We start from the raw sequence: 22,946 nt of genomic DNA, 5'->3' as shown, positions 1-22,946 counted from the left end.
AGGTGCGCGCGTATGTTGCGAGGCCCAGCTCCTTCGCCAAGACCGTCGGCTTCGTCTCTTGGGGTCTTCGTCCACCTTTCATGGAACTTCATGACGGGCCCGCAGCCCAAGGTTCAGTCTTGTTTCATAGAACGTCTGATTGCGTGGACATGGCTTGCATCGACGTGGCAGGCACGTGTTTAACACAGTACAAAGACGCTGCTGCCTCGAGCACAGGAGCACGCGTCAACGCGTCGGAAAAGAAAAAAACGCGACGTCAACGTCACCTGCAATCAAAACGCGAAGGCGCATAAAGGCCTCCAAGATTCGCGCACTATCTCGGAGGCTATGACGCACCGTTGATGGTCGCGCAGCGCGCATGCCCGCGCCCGCGCGTGACTGCCGCGTCTTCCGCGACAGCGCGGGCAGCATCTGTTCGTACCTTGCACTAGGGTACGTTACTGTCAAACATCGCGGGGAGAAAATCGGCTCGCAGCAACCGTACTCCAATACATCGCAGTCTAATGGGCCTTGGCCGGGACCACAGAAAAATTCGTATCACCCCGAAATTTGTACGAGCCATGATCCTATCACCGATGTTGTACTGTATATATATATATATATATAGTCGCACCAAAGCAAGAGTCGTTGGTCCTAAGAGAAAATTTCCAACACTTCCTCTTTCTTTCTTTAATATTCTTTCAATCTCCCCCATCCTTTTTCCTCTGTGCAGGGTAACATATTGGTTATGCTAAGCTAGTTAACATCCCTGCCCAGTTAGCATTCCTTCCTTCCGGCCAGCACTTCCTTTTATAATAAGACATAGAGGCACGTTAATTTACAGGGACACGAATAAAAACACCGAATAAAGCAATGCGAACTCCCAACAGAAACTTCAGTTGTGGAGATGGCTTCGATATAGGAAGCGTTGTGTGCCTCTTTTCATCCACGTTCTCGTAGGGACTGCAAATTTGGGCGTGACCTGACGTTTTCGGTGTCCTATGTTTTGCGAACCATTTACAGTCACCCGTAGTCAGGTTAGCTCACTGGTTATGGCACCAAGCTGCGCCAGGGAGCGAGATGACAATGAAAAAGGCTGAGATGAACTCAAGGCACCCAGCAACTTGTGGCGTTCGTCTAGATGTGCTGTTCTGGACATAGTGGTATTCCACCATCTCTTGTCAATATGCGGTTGCTTTGCAAGATGGTTGTTTTACTGCCTCTTTTCTGCGTCATCGGAATGGCCACCAGCCCAGATATGCCATGCATGCGGACGTAGAAAGACGATTGCGCACTTTCTCTGCGACTGTCGTCGCGTCAGTGACAGAGAGGCGATCGACGGCAGGCCCTAGAAAATTGATAACCGTCACAACGTGGGAACAGGAATTCTTGTACCCTCGTACCAGTCGTCATCGACCAGAATCGCTCTAAAAACGCTACATTCTTTTCGGTTTTGCGGTGTTTCAAAGCTTAAGGACCGACTGAAAAACAGCAGTGGGCATACAGATTTTATTTCACCTGTCCTCATAATATCTGCCCTTACAGATTCCCCATTTCAGAGTAGCCAACAGGCCTATGGACCCTGTTAACCTGCCAGCCTTTCTTTCCTTCTTTCCTTTCTTCCTTCCTTCCTTCCTTCCTTCCTTCCTTCCTTCCTTCCTTCCTTCCTTCCTTCCTTCCTTCCTTCCTTCCTTCTTTCTTTCTTTCTTTCTTCTTTCTTTCTTTCTTTTCCGTCCATCCGTCCATCCGTCTGTCTGTCTGTCTGTCTGTCTGTCTGTCTGTCTGTCTGTCTGTCTGTCTGTCTGTCTGTCTGTCTGTCTGTCTGTCTGTCTGTCTGTCTGTCTGTCTGTCTGTCTGTCTGTCTATCTATCTATCTATCTATCTATCTATCTATCTATCTATCTATCTATCTATCTATCTATCTATCTATCTATCTATCTATCTATCTATCTATCTATCTATCTATCTATCTATCTATCTATCTATCTATCTATCTATCTATCTATCTATCTATCTATCTATCTATCTATCTATCTATCTATCTATCTATCTATCTATCTATCTATCTAAATTTGACAATATCGCCAAATTTAAAATGCCCAGACGGCATCTTCGGTAGTCCTTTTCTTGTTCCTCTATGTCTTGCGACGCGGTTTACTGTCGATTACAACTACACTTTCGTCCATCTCTGTTAAGAATCTCTCCCTCACCTGAGACACGAGTAGCCGATTGCTGTGGAACGGCTCGGTGGGCGACGGCGGATGCCGAGAGGGCAGCGGTGCTGGTTCGGCCGCGGCTGGCTTTGCCGGCGCCGCCGCAGGAGGCGGGATGGTGCGCAGGGTGCCGTTCGACTGCGCCCGGCTCTCTCGCCGCCGTGTGGAACCTGCAGCGTCAAGAAACGCACGAACACATTAGCCAAAATATACAGGCGCACATTTGGTACGTATGACGCATTGGTATATGTAGAAAACGCAGAGTGTAAAGCTTAGGGTGGCAGAAGGATAAGTCAGTTGGTAGGAATTCGTGCTAAAATACGGTAGGCGTGCCAAAACGCGATAAATGCGCAGTTTTATATAGGCAGAGGAAGAAACGCGTCTGATGGTTGAGACCTGGTATATCGATAAAAAATCACGCCATATCCACGGAATGAATGATGATAAGTGGGCGAAGCTCGAGAGGGGGAGATCATCGGTAAACCGTAACTCTCCCGTGAAAGTTAGCCCATTACATCATTAGAAAGACGTAAGACTGTGCGCATATTATACAAAATCAACTTTTATTTTGTTCTTATTCGTTTGTTGTTTCGTTTCTTCGTTTGTTCTTTTCATTTCGTCGTTGTCGTGGCGGCTGGATTGCGAGGTCCCTTCATTATGACGGCTTTATGGTCCGTGAAATGAAGCGAGAGAGGTTCTTGTACTGGCTGCAGTGGGAAGTTTGCAAACACTAAGTAAATGCCTGTCCCTTGGATCGTGGTAGGATGCATATGGATCCATCTGAGTGCGTATTTGGAAAGCATGTGCTGCACGATCCAGTCATTGGCAATGCGGTCCACGTTGAAGTCCCCAACCAGCACAAACGGACGGTTCTTGTTGTCGTAGTCACGTAACGCAGCGTCTATAAACGACTTGACGTCCCCGATAGACAGGTTGGGTGCGAGGTACACGGTCATGACGACTAGCAGACGGCGACTGAATCGGTGTACCGGTGTTTCGACGCGTGGTGGCGATTCTGGGCTCGATTGTCGGCTCCGCGATGGACTGCCAAGCATGAAGCTTACCCACACCTCCACCAGTGTAACGACGTGGGATTGACGAGGACACGGAGCCCGACAAACACGCTTTATCGATCAGAGAAAGAACTGCAACGTCTTCGTCCCTGCGCTGGGCCAAGAACACTCGCGCTGCTTCGTTGCCATCACCACTGGCACATACGCGCGGCATAGGCGGTCACGTACGAGCTAGGAGGGACAGACCCACGGCTTTAGGAGCTTCGCCCCTAATAGTAGTAGCGCACGTGTGAGTCAAACGACGATTAGCATGCATACGGAAGAAATTAAACTCCTGAACAGTTCTTTCCCACGCGTGCCGGATAGGCATCGCCTCTTGCCTAGGCATGCGCAGATAAGCTTCTGTGTCTACTTTCTTTTCCGTCCCTGTACGCCCTTTCAATTGTTGGTCGGCGTTTGTTTTGTCCGGGCTTCTGCCACGTGTCCGTGTTTGTAAGCCTATACAGTCTTTCATCATGTAGAGAGTAAGTTTTACGTACAGATGAACAGGAACACAAATAGGAAGCATTCGGGACTCAGGACTGCGATTTCGAAGCCATGCGTTCCGCTCGAAGTTATATGATGTTCTTATCATCAACCGTTCACTGCAGGAATGTATGTACGCACCACAGATGACGCGAGAGGAGCATTGGTCTATCAATGCAAGGGCGGAGCGCGAATGAACACAAAAGCCCTAGGCCACGAGGACACGCTCCTGCGCACGTTTGCTTTGTTTTTATCTGCGATGTGTAATTACCGTAATGAGGCGTCAGTGCCTGTTTGGCAAGCACTACATAATAGCGGTGTTAAGTAATCTATTAGCTGATTGATTCAAACCTTATGATTGGGTTTCTAATTAGTTACGAACACGTTCCAAACGCGAAACTATTTACGTCTTAATATAGGCTCATCCGCAAGACGCTATGCTACTGCTCGATCAATTCAAATATCGTGGCCAAGGTGGTCATCATCAGGCCACAAGAAACGATTCCACTATCTCCTATGTCCCCGCGGAAAAGCGGTGCCTCTTAATTTCTACTAATTGAAAAAAATTCGGCAGATCCCACGCGTTGTAGGAATCGGTTTCGTGCGAAGTACTTCAATGCTGTATTTTATGGTTTTGACCCACAGGCTACGAGATGGATCGACGTGTTTTTGTGAGTGTAGTAGCTGTGCGCACATCGTGGGCTTACCAGGCACGTCGACCACCCTGCTGTTTAAAGGGTAACTTGTGGTGCGACGTAACGTAAGCCCTCACGTTAGAGTACATACGTCAGTATTATCGAAACTAAGAGCACTTTATGGTGCAATCATGTGAATATCATACGTAACTTCCGTTAATATTTTCCTCCGGGGTCGAGAAATGCTTCAATATAGCTTGCTGAATCATGGGAATACAAATTGAATGTTTATTAGACTGCTATAAAAGCGGAGCCAACACTGGAACCACAGACGCTAATCTGATATGACGCCTGCATCGTAGGAGTGCATATGTAGCGTTTATTGCTTTGTTATAAAATTAGATAGCCAGCACCACAACCACAATTGACGTTGCACCACCATTACGCCGGCATTGGGTTTCTATACCTGGCGGGGATCTGTTGTAGAATACCTGGTTGCCACGCAGAATGTTGGGTTCGATTCCTGCTGGGATCCTAATTCTTATTCTTTCCGTTCGTCGGGTCAATGCTGCCGATGTCGGTTTTTCTTAACGCTCTCTCATTTAAATGACTAATGTCTGTTCTCGTCGTTCCTGGGTGGAAATACTATCAATCACCTGTGGCGCATACCCGTACACCGCGGCCTGTGGTAAACGGGTACGTGCCACACGTGTCTGGAGGAAAGCTTGACGACGCACGCGACAGGATTTTCACGTTATTCATGCCCTGACCCGACAGTCATATTCGTCAAATCCTCTTACCCTCTAATGCAATTTTGGTCTACACAAAGTTAAAGAGGTGATCGTGAGTGCAGCCAGACGAAGGCGGATAGATAGATAGATAGATAGATAGATAGATAGATAGATAGATAGATAGATAGATAGATAGATAGATAGATAGATAGATAGATAGATAGATAGATAGATAGATAGATAGATAGATAGATAGATAGATAGATAGATAGATAGATAGATAGATAGATAGATAGATAGATAGATAGATAGATAGATAGATAGATAGATAGATAGATAGATAGATAGATAGATATAGATAGATAGATAGATAGATAGATAGATAGATAGATAGATAGATAGATAGATAGATAGATAGATAGATAGATAGATAGATAGATAGATAGATAGATAGATAGATAGATAGATAGATAGATAGATAGATAGATAGATAGATAGATAGATAGATAGATAGATAGATAGATAGATAGATAGATAGATAGATAGATAGATAGATAGAAACCGAAAACAGAAGTGTATCTATGGCGCGGAGCGTATAAGACCGGGTAAAAGTACTCGCGACATGCAACAAGACCAACGACCTGCTTGAACTGCGCAGTTTCCGATCTCAGAAGAACCCATAAATACTTCTAAATGCATTTCCGGCACGATACAAGTAGAGGGTCGTAGCTGTGTGCATACGAGGGCTTGCCGTGAGGGCCGGTATTTGAGGACACGTAGAGTGCACGCAACAATAATCGCAAACAGAAAGAAGTAAAGAGCTACATCGCAAAAGGTCGCAAAAATTAATGTTGATGTCCGGTAGCACGATAACCCCCACGTGCCTAGAATAGCACGGAGACGCTAATGGCCCTTATACAGCGCACCGACTATACGCTAAAAGTATCGTGAATGCCTCGTTTCCATGGGAACGCCAAATAACTTGCATATTGCGTGCTTCGGGTTCGTTATATAAGCACGCATCCATTAAACCTGTCGGTGCCGCCTTTTAGCTCCGTCTTTGCCTAACTACGTTCCGCCATAATGCGAGTTTGAATACCGCAGCATACGCCTCCAAGTGCAAACATAAAACATGCTTAGCCGCGTCCCACACGCCAGAAAAAAACGAAAGAAAAAAAAAAGCGCGCGGAAAGTTTTTGACAACTGGAGTGCTCGTAAAGCCCGCGTGTAATGTATGAGGATGAACACCGTAAACAACAGGTCACAGGCGGTACTCCAACGCCAGGAAAGAATAGCAGACGTATAGATGAAGACGTGACGAATGCTGCCAATGAAAGTCGATTAAATCTTTCTTGTACAGCAAGAGTTGCGCAAGCCCTCCTTAAGATCAGCACTACACGCTGTACCTCATCCTTGTGACAGGCCTGCGCCATTCACAGGGCCCAACGCTGGACTCTCCCACGAACATAAGACCAATCTATGTAGATATACAGCCTCGTATGCAACGCACGACAAAGTTCAGGTAGTGTTTGTTGTTCATAGAAGCTTACCGCTCTGTACGAAAACTTACCGGTCATGTCAACAAGGTTTCGCTTTATTTTTATTTTTTGCCAAGTGATGAACGATTTATTTCAGTTTCTCATAAATTTCATGCATAAGTTTTTACAGTAATATAAGCATAGATGAAATATAATTATGCTATTAATATTTGTCGATATTTTTCTGGAAATAGTGCCACTCCCAAAAATATACTCGACATATTTTATTATTGACTGTTCATAAGTTTATGAGCGAAAACAATACTGTAGGAACGAAGAAAACACCCGGCAGTCTACGAACCTAAGAGGCTACGCTAACGTCGCCAGAGAGGAGTCTGTACTGAATCACTTGAGCGCTCGGATTCTATAATAGACGCAGTCCCGGTGAGATGGGGCACTGAGATTGGGAAACTGCGCGGGAAAGGACTAAAGGAGTGCCAGCCTGAAAGGGTCAACTGAAAACAGCGGTGTTTGGACAACGCCTTCGTCCCCGTCATATAATAATAGCTCACGTTCGCCCGTGTTTGGCTTCGCACTCGAAATAGGCGGGGCAGACAAAAAGAAACAGCAGTGCAAAAGTAAAACAACGCAACTAAAAGATTCCAGGTAAACGAAGAATCCGATCGCGTGTGCGTGTGTTCTTTCGGCTAAGCAAAACACGTCGTAATGACGAAGAATGGCCGGTGGTATACGAGGCGTGCCGCGACGGAGCATCTTAGTATTAGGCAACGCCGCGCGGGAAAGCGAGACGACACCGAGAGATTTTTCGAGCGCCTTTGAGCAACTCCCGGTCTGGACATCGAAATCCCCGTCTAGACAAACAGAGCACTCTCGAGAGGCTTCGCCGTGAAGCGTGGTGGCTCCTACATGGAGCGCGCATTCATCTTGAAAAGTGAAAGCGTACGAGCTACGTGCCCGTGTTGGAGGCCGAGAAGCAGTAATTCGAGCGAGGGTGATAGTAGGTGAGTGCATGATAAGGAAAGAGAGAGAGAATAAGAATAAAAGAAAGGCGAGGAGGTTAACCAGGGCTGAGCCCGGTAGGCTACCCTGCATGATAAGGAAAGAAAATTCAGCGAGCCCTTTTTTTGATCGCCGCTGACGTTTTCGTACTGGCCAGCCGGTTTTTTGAATGATATGTTCTGCGTTCAACCGCTCTATCAGAATGGCTCTGATTGGAACATCCTGCATGTGTGTTTACGTGTGTATTTTCTTGGTTTTATTTCATCTCTATCTCTCTCTCTCTCTCTGTCCTCTTTCCGACCCATTATTCCCCACCCCTTTGCAGGGTAGCAAGCCGGTTACTACTATCAGGTTAACCTCCCTGCCTTTTGCTTTTCATCTATCTATCTCACTCTCTCTCTCTCTCTGCTTCGAGAGTGGCTAAAGTTATCTCCCACGAACCACTCTAGAGTAAGACGTTTCTTTAATGAACGCGGGCCCCGAAGAGCGCCAGCTGCGCAGTAGCCCGGATGAAGGACATCGTGCGTTGACCTAATGGCAACAGCTGCAGCAGCGTTCGTATAGTCGGGCTCTTCGATAGTGGCTTGTAAGGGCAAAGAGACGACGGCGCTGATTTCACGTCGAAGGCAATCGTTCAACGTAGCGCCTACTTGATTTGCGCTATAGCACTGTGTACCAGCCCGTATTGTCGTCCTGACAGGGTATTAGGCATGTTCGCCATGATTAATCAGTAGCAACGCGATCCGTGTTGAACAACGTATGTTGTTCAATCTCAGCAGCCCTCCTCGGAAAGAGTCAAAACTTATTGGTTGTTAACGTTATTTTACACTGCGTATCTCCTATGTACAGATGTGAGAGATAGTGGTCACGTGTTTTTACTTCGCTGTGTCGTCTACAACTTTTGTAGACGACACAGCGCTAAGAATAATATGACCAAATGACCGATAATAATGAGTCACCTAGGAAGTTTCTGTTTTCTTCGTTGAAACAATGTCTATACATGGGCCAAGCACCCGCGCGCGAATACTTGACCGATTTAAAATAGCGTTAATTAAATTGGTAACGACAGACAACACACTAGTAAACTGCGAAAATTCTCGATCACGTTCCTTCCGGAAGGATCCACGAAGGTCGACGTCATATTCACTCATGTGAAAACAATCACGCTTTTGCAGTGTCGTTTCCCAACAAGGGCATATAGTTAAAATAATTTGGCACCCCCTCAGTTATCACCTCCTTTTAGAGAACAGCTAATTCAGACATAACTTTCTCTTTCTTTGCGGCCGTCTCCACTGGTTTGCGCGGTAAACGCTGCGATGTTCAGGCGTATCACTTGCCCTCTCTTTCCTTCTTGTTTCCTATTCTTCTTCAGCCTCTTTCCCTTCCCCCATGTAGGGTAGAACATCGGAAGCAACCTGGTCAAACCTTTGCATTTCTCTCTCTCTCTCTTTCCTCCTTCATTTTCTCACGTCTCTCCTATAACTTTAAATTATCTTAACCTCCCTTCCCAAACACAGGATGGCCACCCAGCACATACAATGGCTAGCTTCGCTGCATTTTCTCTCTCTCTTTCATCTCCCTTTCTTCCTCCTCTTCTTCCTATGTAGTCATCACAACATCCATCCATCGATCCTTCAAGTTTGCTATTCCTGGATCGCTGAGGGCACGGAAGTATTCTTGCTAGCCTATTTTAACGGCGCAGTGATTGATTATGGCGTCAGCGGTAGCCGCCAGGAAGGAGAGAAACATATTTGTCTCATTTTCTTGGCGTACGCAGGCGTTGCTATAGCTTGCTCTTCCAACTACAATTTTCTAAACGCCGCCGACGCAATTGTGCTTCCTTATTTTAAGCATCCGTTCGCGCCCAGCCGCCGAGTGCGCACGTAACCTATCTCAAGACAATCTTACGTAACGCGGATCGCGAGGCCCTTAAGTACATAACAAAAACATAACGATGTTTCTTTTTTTCTTTTCTAGAAGGTATCTATTTCCATTTCCAGCAGCCCAGTGGGAAACTAACACAGCAGGCGCGCGCACAATATTTGCCCACGGCCAGAGCCACCGTTTGCAATCTCCGGAGTACCTTTCCCAAAGCTGCCGACTGTCCTTTCTTTTGTCTTCGTTGTTTATTTGTCTTATTTATAGGACGGCCTATATCTGCGCACCATGAGCTGGAATTCCCAGGGCGGGAACGGCTATGTTTACCTTGTAAATAAGGTAATTAGCTAATATTCGGTTTTTTACAGTAAATGCGTGTAATTTCCTATCATCTGACTATGACGCGCAGTGTATTTTCTGTCTTCTTTTATTGCGATAGCAATTATATGGACAGTCTCGGCTGGATTTTGCCGTCGCCGTCGCCGTCGCCGCCGTCATGCACCGTATATGTATAAGTATGTATATATATATAAAGGCCCCACAGAAAAATAACTCAGAAAAATGCTTCCGAAGCGCGGAATCGAACCAGGGACCTCTTGCTCCACAGCGAGCGGCGCTATCCACTACGCCACGAAACGTAGATCCTCCACGTAGCTAACGGCGAGCGTTATATACACACCATTTAGCGCTGGACGGACTCGGAGACAGCAGGCGATAATAAGCGTTTCTTCATTACCAGCGAGGTGGCGCTAGGAGCCCGACGGCCGCATTTAAAAGTCGTCGGCGAGCTCGCTCGCTTCTTCTTATATTTGCGCATGGGAGAAGCTTGCCCTTCCGCTGTCTCCTCGCGCGGTTTTCTCGTGGCGAGGGGTAGAGGAATGTTTCACGCTTTCACCGTGATGTCCGCGCTCATGTTACGGCGCGTACGAATGTCACTCGAGCTCAGGGACGCCGCTAAACGAACAGAAGATGAGCGCGAACTATCAAGTGTCACAGCTCGACACTTGAAGCACGCTAGTTTCCTTCGCTGCTTCGGCCGCCTTTGCAACAGAAGCGCTGTTCAAACTGAGAGTATCCATTGGCGAGCCTCACTTCGTATAGCATTAGTTCCTTGCTATCGCATTCATTGCTTCGCCCTTGCGGCGAAACTGTGACTTTTTTTCTCCGTCACTTTGCACAGTAACCGAACCTGTTTAATAGTACCTTTTTGTCTGCAAAATGCTCGATTTTTTCTTCGTCACGATATCCGCCCCGTGCATCGGTATGGTGGCGCCACCGCTCGGCTAAGGCGGGTGTGCCCTCTCCCAACCCCCCACAGGATCCCATGCATTTTGAATCAAGTTTGCGATTTCGTTGCGCAAAAACAAACTAGCGCCATCTCTCGACAATACGCCACACCGATGACGCAACACGTCCTCTTGCTTCCACCGACTGGCCATGCTACCCTAGCCATGCTCCAAGCTAACTCCTCTCTCCACTTTCTTTTACTTCTTTCGGTGGCCGTGAGAGCGCGCGCTGTGCACTGTGCTGTAGTGGCTGTAGCGCATCCGACAAGACCGGCTGGGCTCGTCGTTTCGTCGCGTCTTCCTTGAACGTTGCAACGTTAATATTGTGTTAAGGCGGTGGCCACACGTCGGACGATGAGCCCTGATTTCGTTCAGCTGCCATCTCATCAACGGCAATGTTTCAGGCGCCTCAGTTGTGTACTTTTGTCCGTTGGTTGCGGGACAAGATGGCCTCCTGCAAGACCGCCTTTTTCCAAGTCAGCTCTGTGCGTAGTTCTCGGCGTCGTAGAAGTTTGATGACGCGAGGACGTCAACTGGTGCTACATCGTGGGAACCGCTGAAGTGACTGCAAGCTTGACGACATTGTGCCAGAATATTCTAGCGTACTGTACGCGCACGATTGTGCTACACTTAAAATACCGCGCTTGGCCTCGAGCGTCAACCTGGTGCGCCTGTGTGCAACAAGCGTCTTGTTATCGTTGTTGCGTCGGTTAATATTGAATTGCAATTGGAATACCGTTTTTGCAAAGGTAAGTGAAGCTGTAAGTAGTTGTTCTGCTATATGCTCGCTACTCCGCGAACATTACTTCTAGAATCGCATTTTATTTTGAGGTGCACGTACCAAAGGAGAATCTAGCATACGAGATACATTGCACGCGTGCGCATTTCCTATATAAATCTGAGTAATGCCACGCGTGCGCATTTCCTATATAAGTCTGAGTAATACCATGCTCAATTTACAGCGCATGTGTTAGAGGATTGTGGCTTCAATGGTGAAAGTGATTAGATATTCTGAAATATGTGATTGCAATGCAGTTAGAACTTCCTCATATGTTAATACGGTCTGTGAACAAAAAAAAAAACGCTGTGTGAATGTTTGTTGGTCATTTGGTACAGTACTTTCACGCATTATTATGCAGCTGTGTGACGGCTGTTAAAACGTTCAGCAAGTTAGATTTTGGTTTTCTTGGCCTAGTTGAGTGCTACGAGCGTTGGGCGAAGATAAAATCGCGTGACTTTTGTGCGTTTCTTAAGCAGACATACAGCCGTAATAGTCATTGTTGTACTGTTTGGGGTGCTCAATAAAACAAGAATGCTGTTTTGTACTGCAACAATTTTTATTTCATCTGTGTTAACAGATCACGCAAACAACTTGGACACATGCACGTAAGAAACGTGCGCAGTGCATCGCGCGCACGCATAAAAAAACGGGCCTGTCATTTTAAAACAAATAATACAGAACAATCGACGTAACAGACGGCATGGTTGTCTATTGGAGCAGCGTCGGCAGTACAAATATCAAACCAGAATGAAACATGGATAGAAAAACGGAGAGTAACAGGCGCTTTGCCCACGGCTTCTATGAGCCGCGCATATCCACCTATCGCCACCGTCCGCCGTTGGTGGCGCCACTAGTACCACTGAAAGCAGCAGCGCACGAGGCGGATAGCAATGCCCTGCTTTGCCAGTACGAAAATTTCCATTCTTTTCAACTTATAAAAACGTGGGTGACACCCCGGCCGCGGCAGTCATTATAGCATTGGTGCAATCCAAGGAGCCCGTGTACTGCGCGATGTCAGTGCACGTTCAAGAACACCGTATGGTGAAAATTTCCGGAGCCCTCCACTTGGTCATGCCTCATAATCATCTGGTGGTTTTGGCATGCAAAACCCCGGATATTATTACCAACGTGTGCGCGCGCGCATGTGTGTGTGTGTGTGTGTGTGTGTGTGTGTGTGTGTGTGTGTGTGCGTGCGTGCGTGCGTGAACGTGCGTGTATGTGATAGATAGATAGATAGATAGATAGATAGATAGATAGATAGATAGATAGATAGATAGATAGATAGATAGATAGATAGATAGATAGATAGATAGATAGATAGATAGATAGATAGATAGATAGATAGATAGATAGATAGATAAGATAGATAGATAGATAGATAGATAGATAGATAGATAGATAGATAGATAGATAGATAGATAGATAGATAGATAGATAGATAGATAGATAGATAGATAGATAGATAGATAGATAGATAGATAGATAGATAGATAGATAGATAGATAGATAGATAGATAGATAGATAGATAGATAGCCTGTCTTTTGCAGCCGCACCTGGCAGCCAAACTTCGTTTCTTTTCAGGAAACTCATCGCACGAGAATGCCACCGGTACACGAGTAAATTAAAACGTATGTACCCATCTGTTGCCAGGCGCAACGACGCGTCAGGTTTCGTAACCTGACGCGTAACCTCGTAACAAAGCACCGACTACCTTACCAACAAATAAAAGCAACTGCGCTCATATGCCGGAACTCTGGCATGTACTACCTGCTGCGAGAGGCGCCTGGCGTTCGGCATTTTCATCCAAAGCCTACGCGTCCCTTTAATTTCCGCCCGCGCTCCTTTCTGATTACGAGAACGTAAGGAAATTCGTTGCCACGTTGCGCACTCTAGTTTTCCGCGAGAACAGGACGACAAAACGCGAAGTTGAGGGGAGAACAAGAGTGAGAAGTTCTCACGTATAAACGCGCGAATATTCGTTTGTTATTCGTGACGCCAACGCAGCAGCTGTCACAAAAACGCAGCGCAAGTCGACCTAAAGCGTCATTCGTTCTTTCCTTCCTGTTCGCGTGGATTTGCGCATGACATCGCACACAACAAGAATACGGAAAGTACACTTACGAATTGCGGGAAGTTACCGTTAATGACAAAACGGGCAAAGGGGCGGTAGTTACAAGACAAAAGTAAACGCAGGTAGACCACTGCTTATATATATATATATATATATATATATATATATATATGTATATATATATATATATATATATATATATATATATGTATATATATATATATATATATATATATAATCGCTGATAACCCTCATGGTGCGGCTCATACGTGAATTTCGTTGTGCACGGTGGTGCCTTCACAGCAATGCAGAGAAGGTGGCAGTGACAGCGATGGCTGAAACTGACAGTTTGTGAAGACGGGAAAGTGACACTGGTTAGTGAAACCGAGTGAAAATAATATCTTCGCAATCTTCGAGAATATTTAGCGGAGCCAACTCTGCAAAGTGTAAAATTAATTTGCATGACTTATACGGGCGGATAAAAATTGGGGGACGCTTAAGCTTCGCCTTTAAGAGCTGAACGCGATAGCGATATTCTGTTCCTACTGCGCAGTTCGAACACTACGAGGGTTTAACAGAATGCGCCCACTAAGGCGTGTGCCTTATGTAATGGGTAGCATGCTTTAAACCAGGAGCAATTATGCGCGAGAAACTTCTTCGAAGTTGCGATGCACCCACTACGTGGTCTTAAGGGAATACGCGCACTAATGTGTGCGCCTTTTGTAATGAGTGGCTGTCTTTAAACCACGAAGTCGTTATGATATTGGCATGGTGTGACGCCCTATGGCAATGAACATTTGTACCACGCAATACTACTGCGATATTACATCTCGTACTGTGACACCTGTATACAGGACGCGTATTTTTGGGAAGCACGAAAGTTACTTTCACTGCAGCTCCAAGCAGAGGCGTGGCTGTGTGGTAGAACACCTGCTTGCCACGCAGACGGCCTGGGTTCGATTCTCATTCGGACCCAACATTTTTATTATTTATTTTATTTGCAGCTTTTTCGATTTTTCGGTCACGGACATGATGATGATTTTTCGCTCACAACCAACGGCCCCGACGCCGACAGCGCAATTTCTGCGATACGAGCTCTTTAACGCTATCGCGTTAATACGCGGTGATTATATTGTAGTTAGTCCGTCGCAAATAAGGGATCACAGATAGGCAGCAATTTATTTATTAGAAGCGACACGCACTTGACATGAATGTAAAACCTTCGCTTTGCATTTAATACAATCTAAATATTACCTGAAACGGCGGAACAACTAAAGGAAATGGGGGGAAGAAGGAAGGATGGTCACCGGAGATTTCGGTTCTTGAAGAATTTTTCAGCAAGCAATGTGAAAACCAACGCTGCGAACCCTGCTACGTGTGAATGTGCTGTGCCAGTTTTCCTTAAATTGGTTGATAGGCTTGCTGTTGAGTGAGCACGGTATAAGATGCTAAGCTTCCTGTCGTTTACACGTTGTATTGGGCACTATTTACGCACGGCTTTATTATCGAAATACAATCGTCTTTCCTTTGTCGTTCTGATAGCTCCCTCCGACTAACGAGACGTGAGAGAAAGCGAGTGCACCCCGCTTAATATTGCTCATTATTTCTTGCTTACACTAAACCAAAAGGTAAACACTGAAATAACTCTCGAACGTATAAACACATGGCAGTTGCATGATCAAAACTAAGCGCGCATACTAGCTCACTGGCGTTTCCCATTTACGCGTCGCCTGCATTAACGCAGCCAAGTGCGTACGACAGCTGCTGCGTCGTGACATTTTCGGGGCTCCGTTATGGCTAGAGGCACGAGCGGGGCGCTCACATTCACGCGTGTTCTGAAAGTCAAGGTACCTGACGGCAGGTTCCGACAAGACAAACAAAATATACCGAAGACACGTTCCTACGTTTTTTTACGGCCGCTATAGTTATTTATTGATACTCGCGGGAACGGTGCACTAATGACATTGAATTGTGACGGTAACGCACGCGCGACAGCATAACAGGTTGAAGTAACTCTGACGGGAATGTCAAAGGCATTCATGTATATGCATGGGATGGGCGCGACGAGGAATAGTTATGTCACAGCTACGTTAGCCCGAGTGCGGTGTCGTTCACCGCCGGGAGAAAATGAGTCGAAGCACCGGGAAAGAAAAGCCGAGATTTCGCATGCTTCGCCCTACGCGTTTCGGCGTCCCCACGTCTTGAGATTCTCGAATAAGGGTATTGATGCCGTCGGTGCTAGCCACCGGGAGCTGCTTCCATCTTAAACAAGCGGTCTTCTCACGGTAAAGCTTAATAACAAACGGGCCCAACACTAGTATAGATGTTGGGCTAGTTGGTGCACGTCTGGAATCAATAGCCAACATCGCGTCAAAATTACGACCGCACAGAAACACGATGTCTATGTGTGTACGTGTTCCTTCGTGTTTCTGTGAGCTCGCGACCTTGGCGCGAAGTTAACTATTGGGCTCAACACGTTCGGGAAGCAGGTGACGGAACCTCAGCAGTGATGCTCTCGCTGGCCACAACTCTGTGTAGAGTTACCAGCACTGTCGTTTTTTTTTTTTTTGGCTTTTCTGTTTTTCTTTCTTGTAGTCCGTGGTTCTTGCGTATCACTGTAGTTATCGTTACGCAGCTTAGCCAGGTCATATATGCGCCTCGGGCGCTCTCACTCTTTTGAAAGGTGCCACTGCTGCCAATGTCAGGGTCGTCAGTGACGGCTCCTACTCGGATAGGGTGGAACATGGAAGAATAGGGGCAGAGGCGTGCTCATGCTTCTCCATTAGGGGGGGGGGGGGGGGGGGGGGAGGGGACAAAGTTTCACGGCAGCGCATCCCGGTTGGTCGAATCCGAAAGTAAACGAGCGTTGCAACGGATGCAAAAACGATAAATGAAGCGATGACGTGCTTCTCACAACGGCCTGCCACTGGTCCGGAAGTAAAGGCGGGAAGTAAACAGATCTTTGAATGCCACATCAGGTGTCCTTGGTCGGCATTACCGTCAAAAATCATGCGTAGTCATAACGCTGCGCATTGAAAAACGATGTGAAAGGTCCAACTGAGTAAAAGTATGGGGCAGAATTGGCGCCCCCTTCAGATGATTAAGAATGGCGGCCACCCCCCACCCCCTCCCCATCACACGCACGCCTATGCATAGAGGGAGAGGGTGGAGGAGAGTTGTATGCGTCTACCACCGCATCTACAAACTCTACAAAATTTTCGTAGGTTGGGGCATGGGATCTGAACACCTCCCTTACCTTCATGGATACGCCTATGTCAATAACCACTGCCAGAAAATACAGTACATTTGACACACACACACACGCACACGCACAAACACGCACACACACAAAAAGGAAGATCTGCTGTTTACTACGGTTCCATCTCCATTTAAGCGCACGTGCGTAGCTCGCATTTCATTTTTTTTTTTACTTGCTCTATCACTGCTATCGGCAGAAGCACGACAGACAGCCGCCCGTGGCCAATTCTGTAAGGACATTCGTACTCGCAGGCTCGGAAAATATGACAGCTCCAATCTACTCAGAATACACGCCAACTATTACTCGGGGCGCAGAAGGAAAAAAGCGAGGCGTGATAGGAGATGTACATACCTTCGGGGCCTAGGAAAGAACTCAGTCTGCTTTTGTCAGAATTCGATTGAAAAAAGACCTAAATTTAGCTCGGCACCGCTTCTATAATGCAGTTCCGAAACGGTTTACGAGTGGACAGCACTAGTTCCCGCGCAAGAATAGAAACCCAGCAAATGCTCCCGAATTGAAGAAAGAATTGGAACACGGCTGACGACGTGTTTCGCACCTCGAGGGAACGGGGAAAAAATCTGATCGGTAGGTACGGGAACAAGTTTGCAGTTATAGAGTCAGAACCTGAGTAAGGGATCTGACGAAGATAACGTACTGTCGCCTGGCTGTCAGCATATCCGCACTACGCTGTACTTCTTAAGATTGATTTGCTGATAAAGTTGGCAAGTCAGCTTTCTTTTGTGTGTGTGTGTGTGTGTGTGTGTGTGTGTGTGTGTGTGTGTGTGTGTGTGTGTGTGTGTGTGTGTGTGTGTGTGTGTGTGTGTGTGTGTGTGTGTGTGTGTGTGTGCGTGTGTGCGTGCGTGCGTGCGTGCGTGTGTGTGTGTGGTGTGGTGAACGGCGTAGAAGAAGCTAAAACGAAAAAGAACGAAAAGACGAAGAGATAAATTCGGCGTCGTTTTTTTGTCTTCACTTTATTCTTTTTCGTGTTTAGTGTCTATTTTAACAAAAGGCTCATCTTGGCACGACCAGGCTCACAACATCCAAGCCGAGTTGTAAATCCATCGCTGCGGCAGTATTTAATACATACTTGACAAGGAAAACCTTTTTCAGTACGCGGAATGCTTGCAGAAAAAAAAAAACGCCAGGCCTGCGCTGAAACCGCAGCACAGTCACAGCGAAAGCTGGAAGAGCGGCGTTTCTAGAGTCCGTTGTAAGCTCTCTTGGGGCTACAATACAAGTAGACTAGAAAGGTACCCACTACGCCATAAATCACAATTTTTGTGAAGTTGGGAAGCGCCTACTAAGCCATTATTCGTCATTCTGCGGAGAAGCGAGGCACCAGCTACACGTCTGTAAGGCATTATGTGCACTTTGTTGACGCGACGACTGATGACGATGAAGAATTATGGCTCAGCCATTTGTAATGGGTTGGAAGCTTTAAACGGCCCACCAGTTATGTAATTTGCATTGGGTGAATGCCCGTTCGCTATTTCCCTCTCCCGTCATGCTGTATAACATACGTTGACGTGGGAGAGAGACGGGGGGGGGGGGGGGGGCGCAGAACTTTACTGAGTCCCCGAGGAAATGGATCATGCACTCATGGGCTTCCTTGGCAACCAATTCAAGTGCACTTGCGAGGAACCCACTACGCTATAAAGCATTGTAATTTTACTGAGACCCCGAGGAAATGGATCTGCGCTTATAGGCTTCCTTGGCAACCAATACAAGTGCACTTGCGAGGAACCCACTACGCTCTAAATCATTCTAATTTTTGAGAAGTAGGGCAGCAGGCACTCTGCCATTTTTCGTCATTTTACGGAGATCCGTGGTACCTGCTAAACGCATGTAAGGCATTATGCGCACTTTGTTGATGCTGTGCCTGATGACAACGAAGAATTATGGTAGATATCTTTGTAATGGGTTGGAAGCATTTCACAACCTACTCGTTGCGCAATTCGCATTGTGTGACGCCTGGTTGCAGAATTCGCGTTGTGCGACGCTTGGTGCTTATTTTACTCTTCTACCACGCAATATTGCATATGCTAATGTGGTTCCTTCCCGACATGAAGCCTGTATAGGACCTTTTTGCCAAGCAGTCTCAAGCACCGGAATGGCTCAGAGGTTGAATACTGGGCTCCCACGCAGAGGGCCCAGGTTCGAACCTCGTTCCATCCTGGAATTTTTTCTTATTTCATTTTTTTTCTTATTTCAATCGATACTGGTTACGGACGGCGGCGGCGGCGGCGGACAACTACGGCGCCAAAAACGGCCGGTGAAATGATCTCATAACAGCTTTCGCTGTAAAAAGAGCACAAGATAGGGCAGATGTATTTCGTGTCAAGTATGTTGTACTAACCAACCCAATCAGCCACCTTGCTGTGGTCTTTATTGCGTATCTTGCAACTCGATGAGGCTTAGTTGGTTCACAATTAGAGCACATGATGTAACAGCGTCATTAGAACAAGGACAGCAAAGGAACGAAGACCACGGCATAAGCGCTGACTGCCAACTGAATATTTATTACAAGAACACCAGCCCTTTATACAGTCTCAGAAGAAACATGCGCACATTAAACAATCGCTAATCACACTGTCACAATCTTTCTTTCAAAAAGTTTACTTCTCTCTCCGATAGCAGAAGAGAGGGCGAGCTAACGCAATGGTCGCCTTCCTTATGAATCCAAAAGGCCTCTAAAATTTCTCTTTCCTTCTTCGATTTTCCCTTTCCTATACAATTCGTTCTTTCAAACACGCAAACACACTAGTAACGGAGAGAGAAATAAACTTCTTGAAAGAAATATTGTGACTGTGATTAGCGATACTTTGATGCGCGCATGTTTCTTCTGAGACTGTATGCAAAAGGCTGATTTTCTTGTAATAAACATTCAGAATTGGCAGTCAGCGCCTGTCCCATGATCTTCGTCCCTTTGTTGTCCTTGTTCGAATCACGCTGTCAGATCCTCTGCTCTAATTCATTTCACTTTAAGCAAGGAAAGTAAGCACTCCCTTATCCATCTTAGAAAAAAAGAAGTGAAGGTAAAGAACTCCATGAGCGTAACAAGAGACAGAGGAAATAAACCGGAAGAAGCGGCGTGCGCGAACCCTAGTAGCACCACCAAATGTTCACGCAACGTTGCCGCCACATTGAGAAAGTTGCGTCAACGTTGTGGCAACATTGCGTGCTGCTACGGAACATGAACACAAAGTGACACCACTTACATCGCTAACGTAGCCAGAACTAAAGAGAAAGAGAGAGAGAGAGAAGAAGTACAAGATCCTAACAGGCGACGAGAAATACGATATACAATGTGTGTCCATTAGGCTCCCGCAGACGCGTAAGGCATCGGCGCCATGTAAACAAAGCTGCAGCGCTGACCACACGTCGCAACGAACAACGGGAAAGAAAATAACGCAAATACACGGTTCCGCGTTAGCACCAGCTATGCAGCGCTACAGTGACCACAAGAGGGCCTTGTGCAGTAGCCGGCGCGCGTGGGCACATACGGGGAGCCAACCATGCATCTCCCATACACGTAGAATACATGCGAGTGCGACATGTTCTCCGTGACATAGTCGAGACATCCATTACCCGCTGCAGCGAGTCTAACTAACATGCCGTGCGAAGCTATGTAGCTTAGTAGGAGAGACTGTGCGTACGTTTCTTGCGTTCATTACTATACGGCTCTCGCTGGTGCAACTTTCCGAGACTGATGATCGTGTAACAGAGAACGCAGATCGCGTATACACCCACAGAGCCATGATAATGCTAAAACGGCAAAAAAACCAGTGCTATAACAAGTAGCGATCGGCATAGTATCTGTCCGCCGCGGTGGTGTAGTGGTTGCCGGTGCTCGGCTGTTGACCCGAAGGTCGCGGTTTCGATCCCGGCCGCGGCGGTCTCATTTCGACGGCAGCGAAATGCTAGACGCCCCGTGTTCCGTGCGATGTCAGTGTGCGTTAAAGAACACGGCATGGCCGAAATTTCAGGAGCCCTCCACAACGGAGTGCCTCATATTCATATCGTTGTTTAGGCACGTAAAACCCTAGATATTATTATTATCAACATAGCGTCCATCATCAATCTACATTCATGTATCTTTCGGAGCGTTCTTGCCCTAGCACCTCCTCTCGTGCAAAGGAGAAGGAGAGAGAACGACTTTCGGACGTCGCCCGAGTTGAGGAAGTCGCGTCATCTGTCAGGCGATAGGAGCACACAGCGCACACTCAGTCGACGACGATGTTACAACGACCTATGCAGCTAATACAGGCGATTGCACAAAGATGTGTCGCACCTTCCATAGAACCGCGCAGCAAGGCCCCTGAGCCTCACTCCCTCTTCCTCTCCGCGATTCTTCTCAGAGAAAAAAAAAAGCAAGAAAACATGCGGACACATTGCGATGCTGTGAGCTTTCTCGTCACTATATTGCCTCTTTCAGGACAATAACTGCTACTCGTACCAAGTTCCACAAGCTATCGGAGAAAATTCGTGACCCACCGTTTTTCTCACCCTTAGATATTATGAATCAATCAGTCAATCAATCAATCAATCAATCAATCAATCAATCAATCAATCAATCAATCAATCAATCAATTCATCGATCGATCAACTTTTTGGAATACAGGAAATAAAGCTCGAAGAGCGAGACGAGATCCCCACCGTTTATAGGCTGGTAATGTGGCCAGATGATGACCAGTCAACACTAAAGCTGTTGGATAACGTTGCATGGTATCGCGTTATGCAGGGGCGAAGCGACAAGCTCACTTGACAAACAAAATAAAAATATGATGTTAACGTGAATAGACACGAGTATGAACGAAGAGTCCCATATATATATATTGTTTCCTAATTTTTTTTATATTCTTACGACCAAGTGGAAAGCGGTAACCATCACCAACGGTGACAAAGACTTCTTCGTTTATTTTTTTTGTTTGATTAAAAAAAGCTCCAGGCAAAAGATACTTCGCGCAAAATTCGCTTTCTCTTTCACAAGTGGGACCATACAGAAATCGATGCCAGCACACACCAGACACACACATATGGCGTCCGGTATTTTGAGCCATACACAAAGACGTTACCGACGGAATGGGCTTGGTTCATAGCCTTTATTTAACCTAACAGGAAAGAAATAAAAAGAGGATCGGTGCAGCAACGTGACGCATAACCATATGGAAGTTTTAATGGCGAAATGACCTCGACGGCATGCTATTTTTAACTCGTGGCGATGCCCTAAAAAAGTACTTTGAAATGATCCGTGCGTTAAGACTGCGAGCTACAACCGCCGCTGTACTTTATACGGCAAACGAACTAAAAAAATTAATAACAAATCCACGTGTTCGAGGAAGCAAAAAAAAGGGGGGGGGAGGCTGCGCGACCGTATGTCATACACTGTGTCTATTGTTACATCTGCGCTAATTATATGTCCGGCTTCTCCAGACTTGCCCGTCCAGACCCTATAGGAACGACATGTACCAGATAAACATAGACAAAAGCCGGCAAGATGGATAACCGTGCCATTTTTACTATATTACCCAGTTCCACCAAAGCATCGTTTTCTTAGTATCCGATCCATTAGGCGCTCAAGCGCACTCCGCGCAGACTCCCTCGTTCGGTACAACCGCAGCGGGTTCATTTATCACGCTTTACTTTTTTTTTACTGCTTTTCATCTTTTTCCCTCGTTCGTACGAGCGTCAGTTTAGTCCCCGCACCGCGTATACTGCGAGCGCTATTCTGGCGCCTAATTAAGGAGCCTAAAACCACCGTATATACCCATCATGGATGGACGGTATAAAAAAATAAAAGACTCACGCGAAGCCGAGAGCGGCACAGACTTGACATCGATCCGCCAGATGAACTTCGCAAGCGTTATAACGTGGCGCGACGGCACGTGGGCAGCGCTAATGCAGTTAGCACGCTACAAGCCTGTATCGGCAGCTGAACGGTATGCAAACGGGCGCGGCTAAGAGAAAATAAGAATTGAAACGAAAAAACAAAATTTTGGAAGGCTCGATAACTGGGGGTTATTAGTCTAGCGAACTTCAAAACGAAGCTAAGCGCGGCCCGCTGTCAAAGAATAAG

At 46.6% G+C, this 22,946-nt stretch overlaps 1 protein-coding gene across 5 annotated transcripts in view; it reads right to left on the bottom strand.

Annotated features, from left to right (window-relative positions):
* Positions 1-22,946, bottom strand: part of LOC119386996 (rap guanine nucleotide exchange factor 4) — a 387,003-nt gene that overhangs the window by 79,312 nt on the left and 284,745 nt on the right. For all 5 annotated transcript variants that reach the window (XM_037654296.2, XM_037654297.2, XM_049413333.1 and 2 more), the window contains one exon: positions 2,190-2,362. In XM_037654296.2, the coding sequence (XP_037510224.1) occupies positions 2,190-2,362 (173 nt within the window). The remainder of the gene's footprint in view (positions 1-2,189; positions 2,363-22,946) is intronic.

The sequence above is a fragment of the Rhipicephalus sanguineus genome, chromosome 3, assembly GCF_013339695.2.
Source record: "Rhipicephalus sanguineus isolate Rsan-2018 chromosome 3, BIME_Rsan_1.4, whole genome shotgun sequence".
In the NCBI taxonomy this organism is placed as follows: domain Eukaryota; kingdom Metazoa; phylum Arthropoda; class Arachnida; order Ixodida; family Ixodidae; genus Rhipicephalus; species Rhipicephalus sanguineus.
Note: the sequence above shows the minus strand (reverse complement) of the source record. Positions and strands in the feature narration are given on the sequence as shown.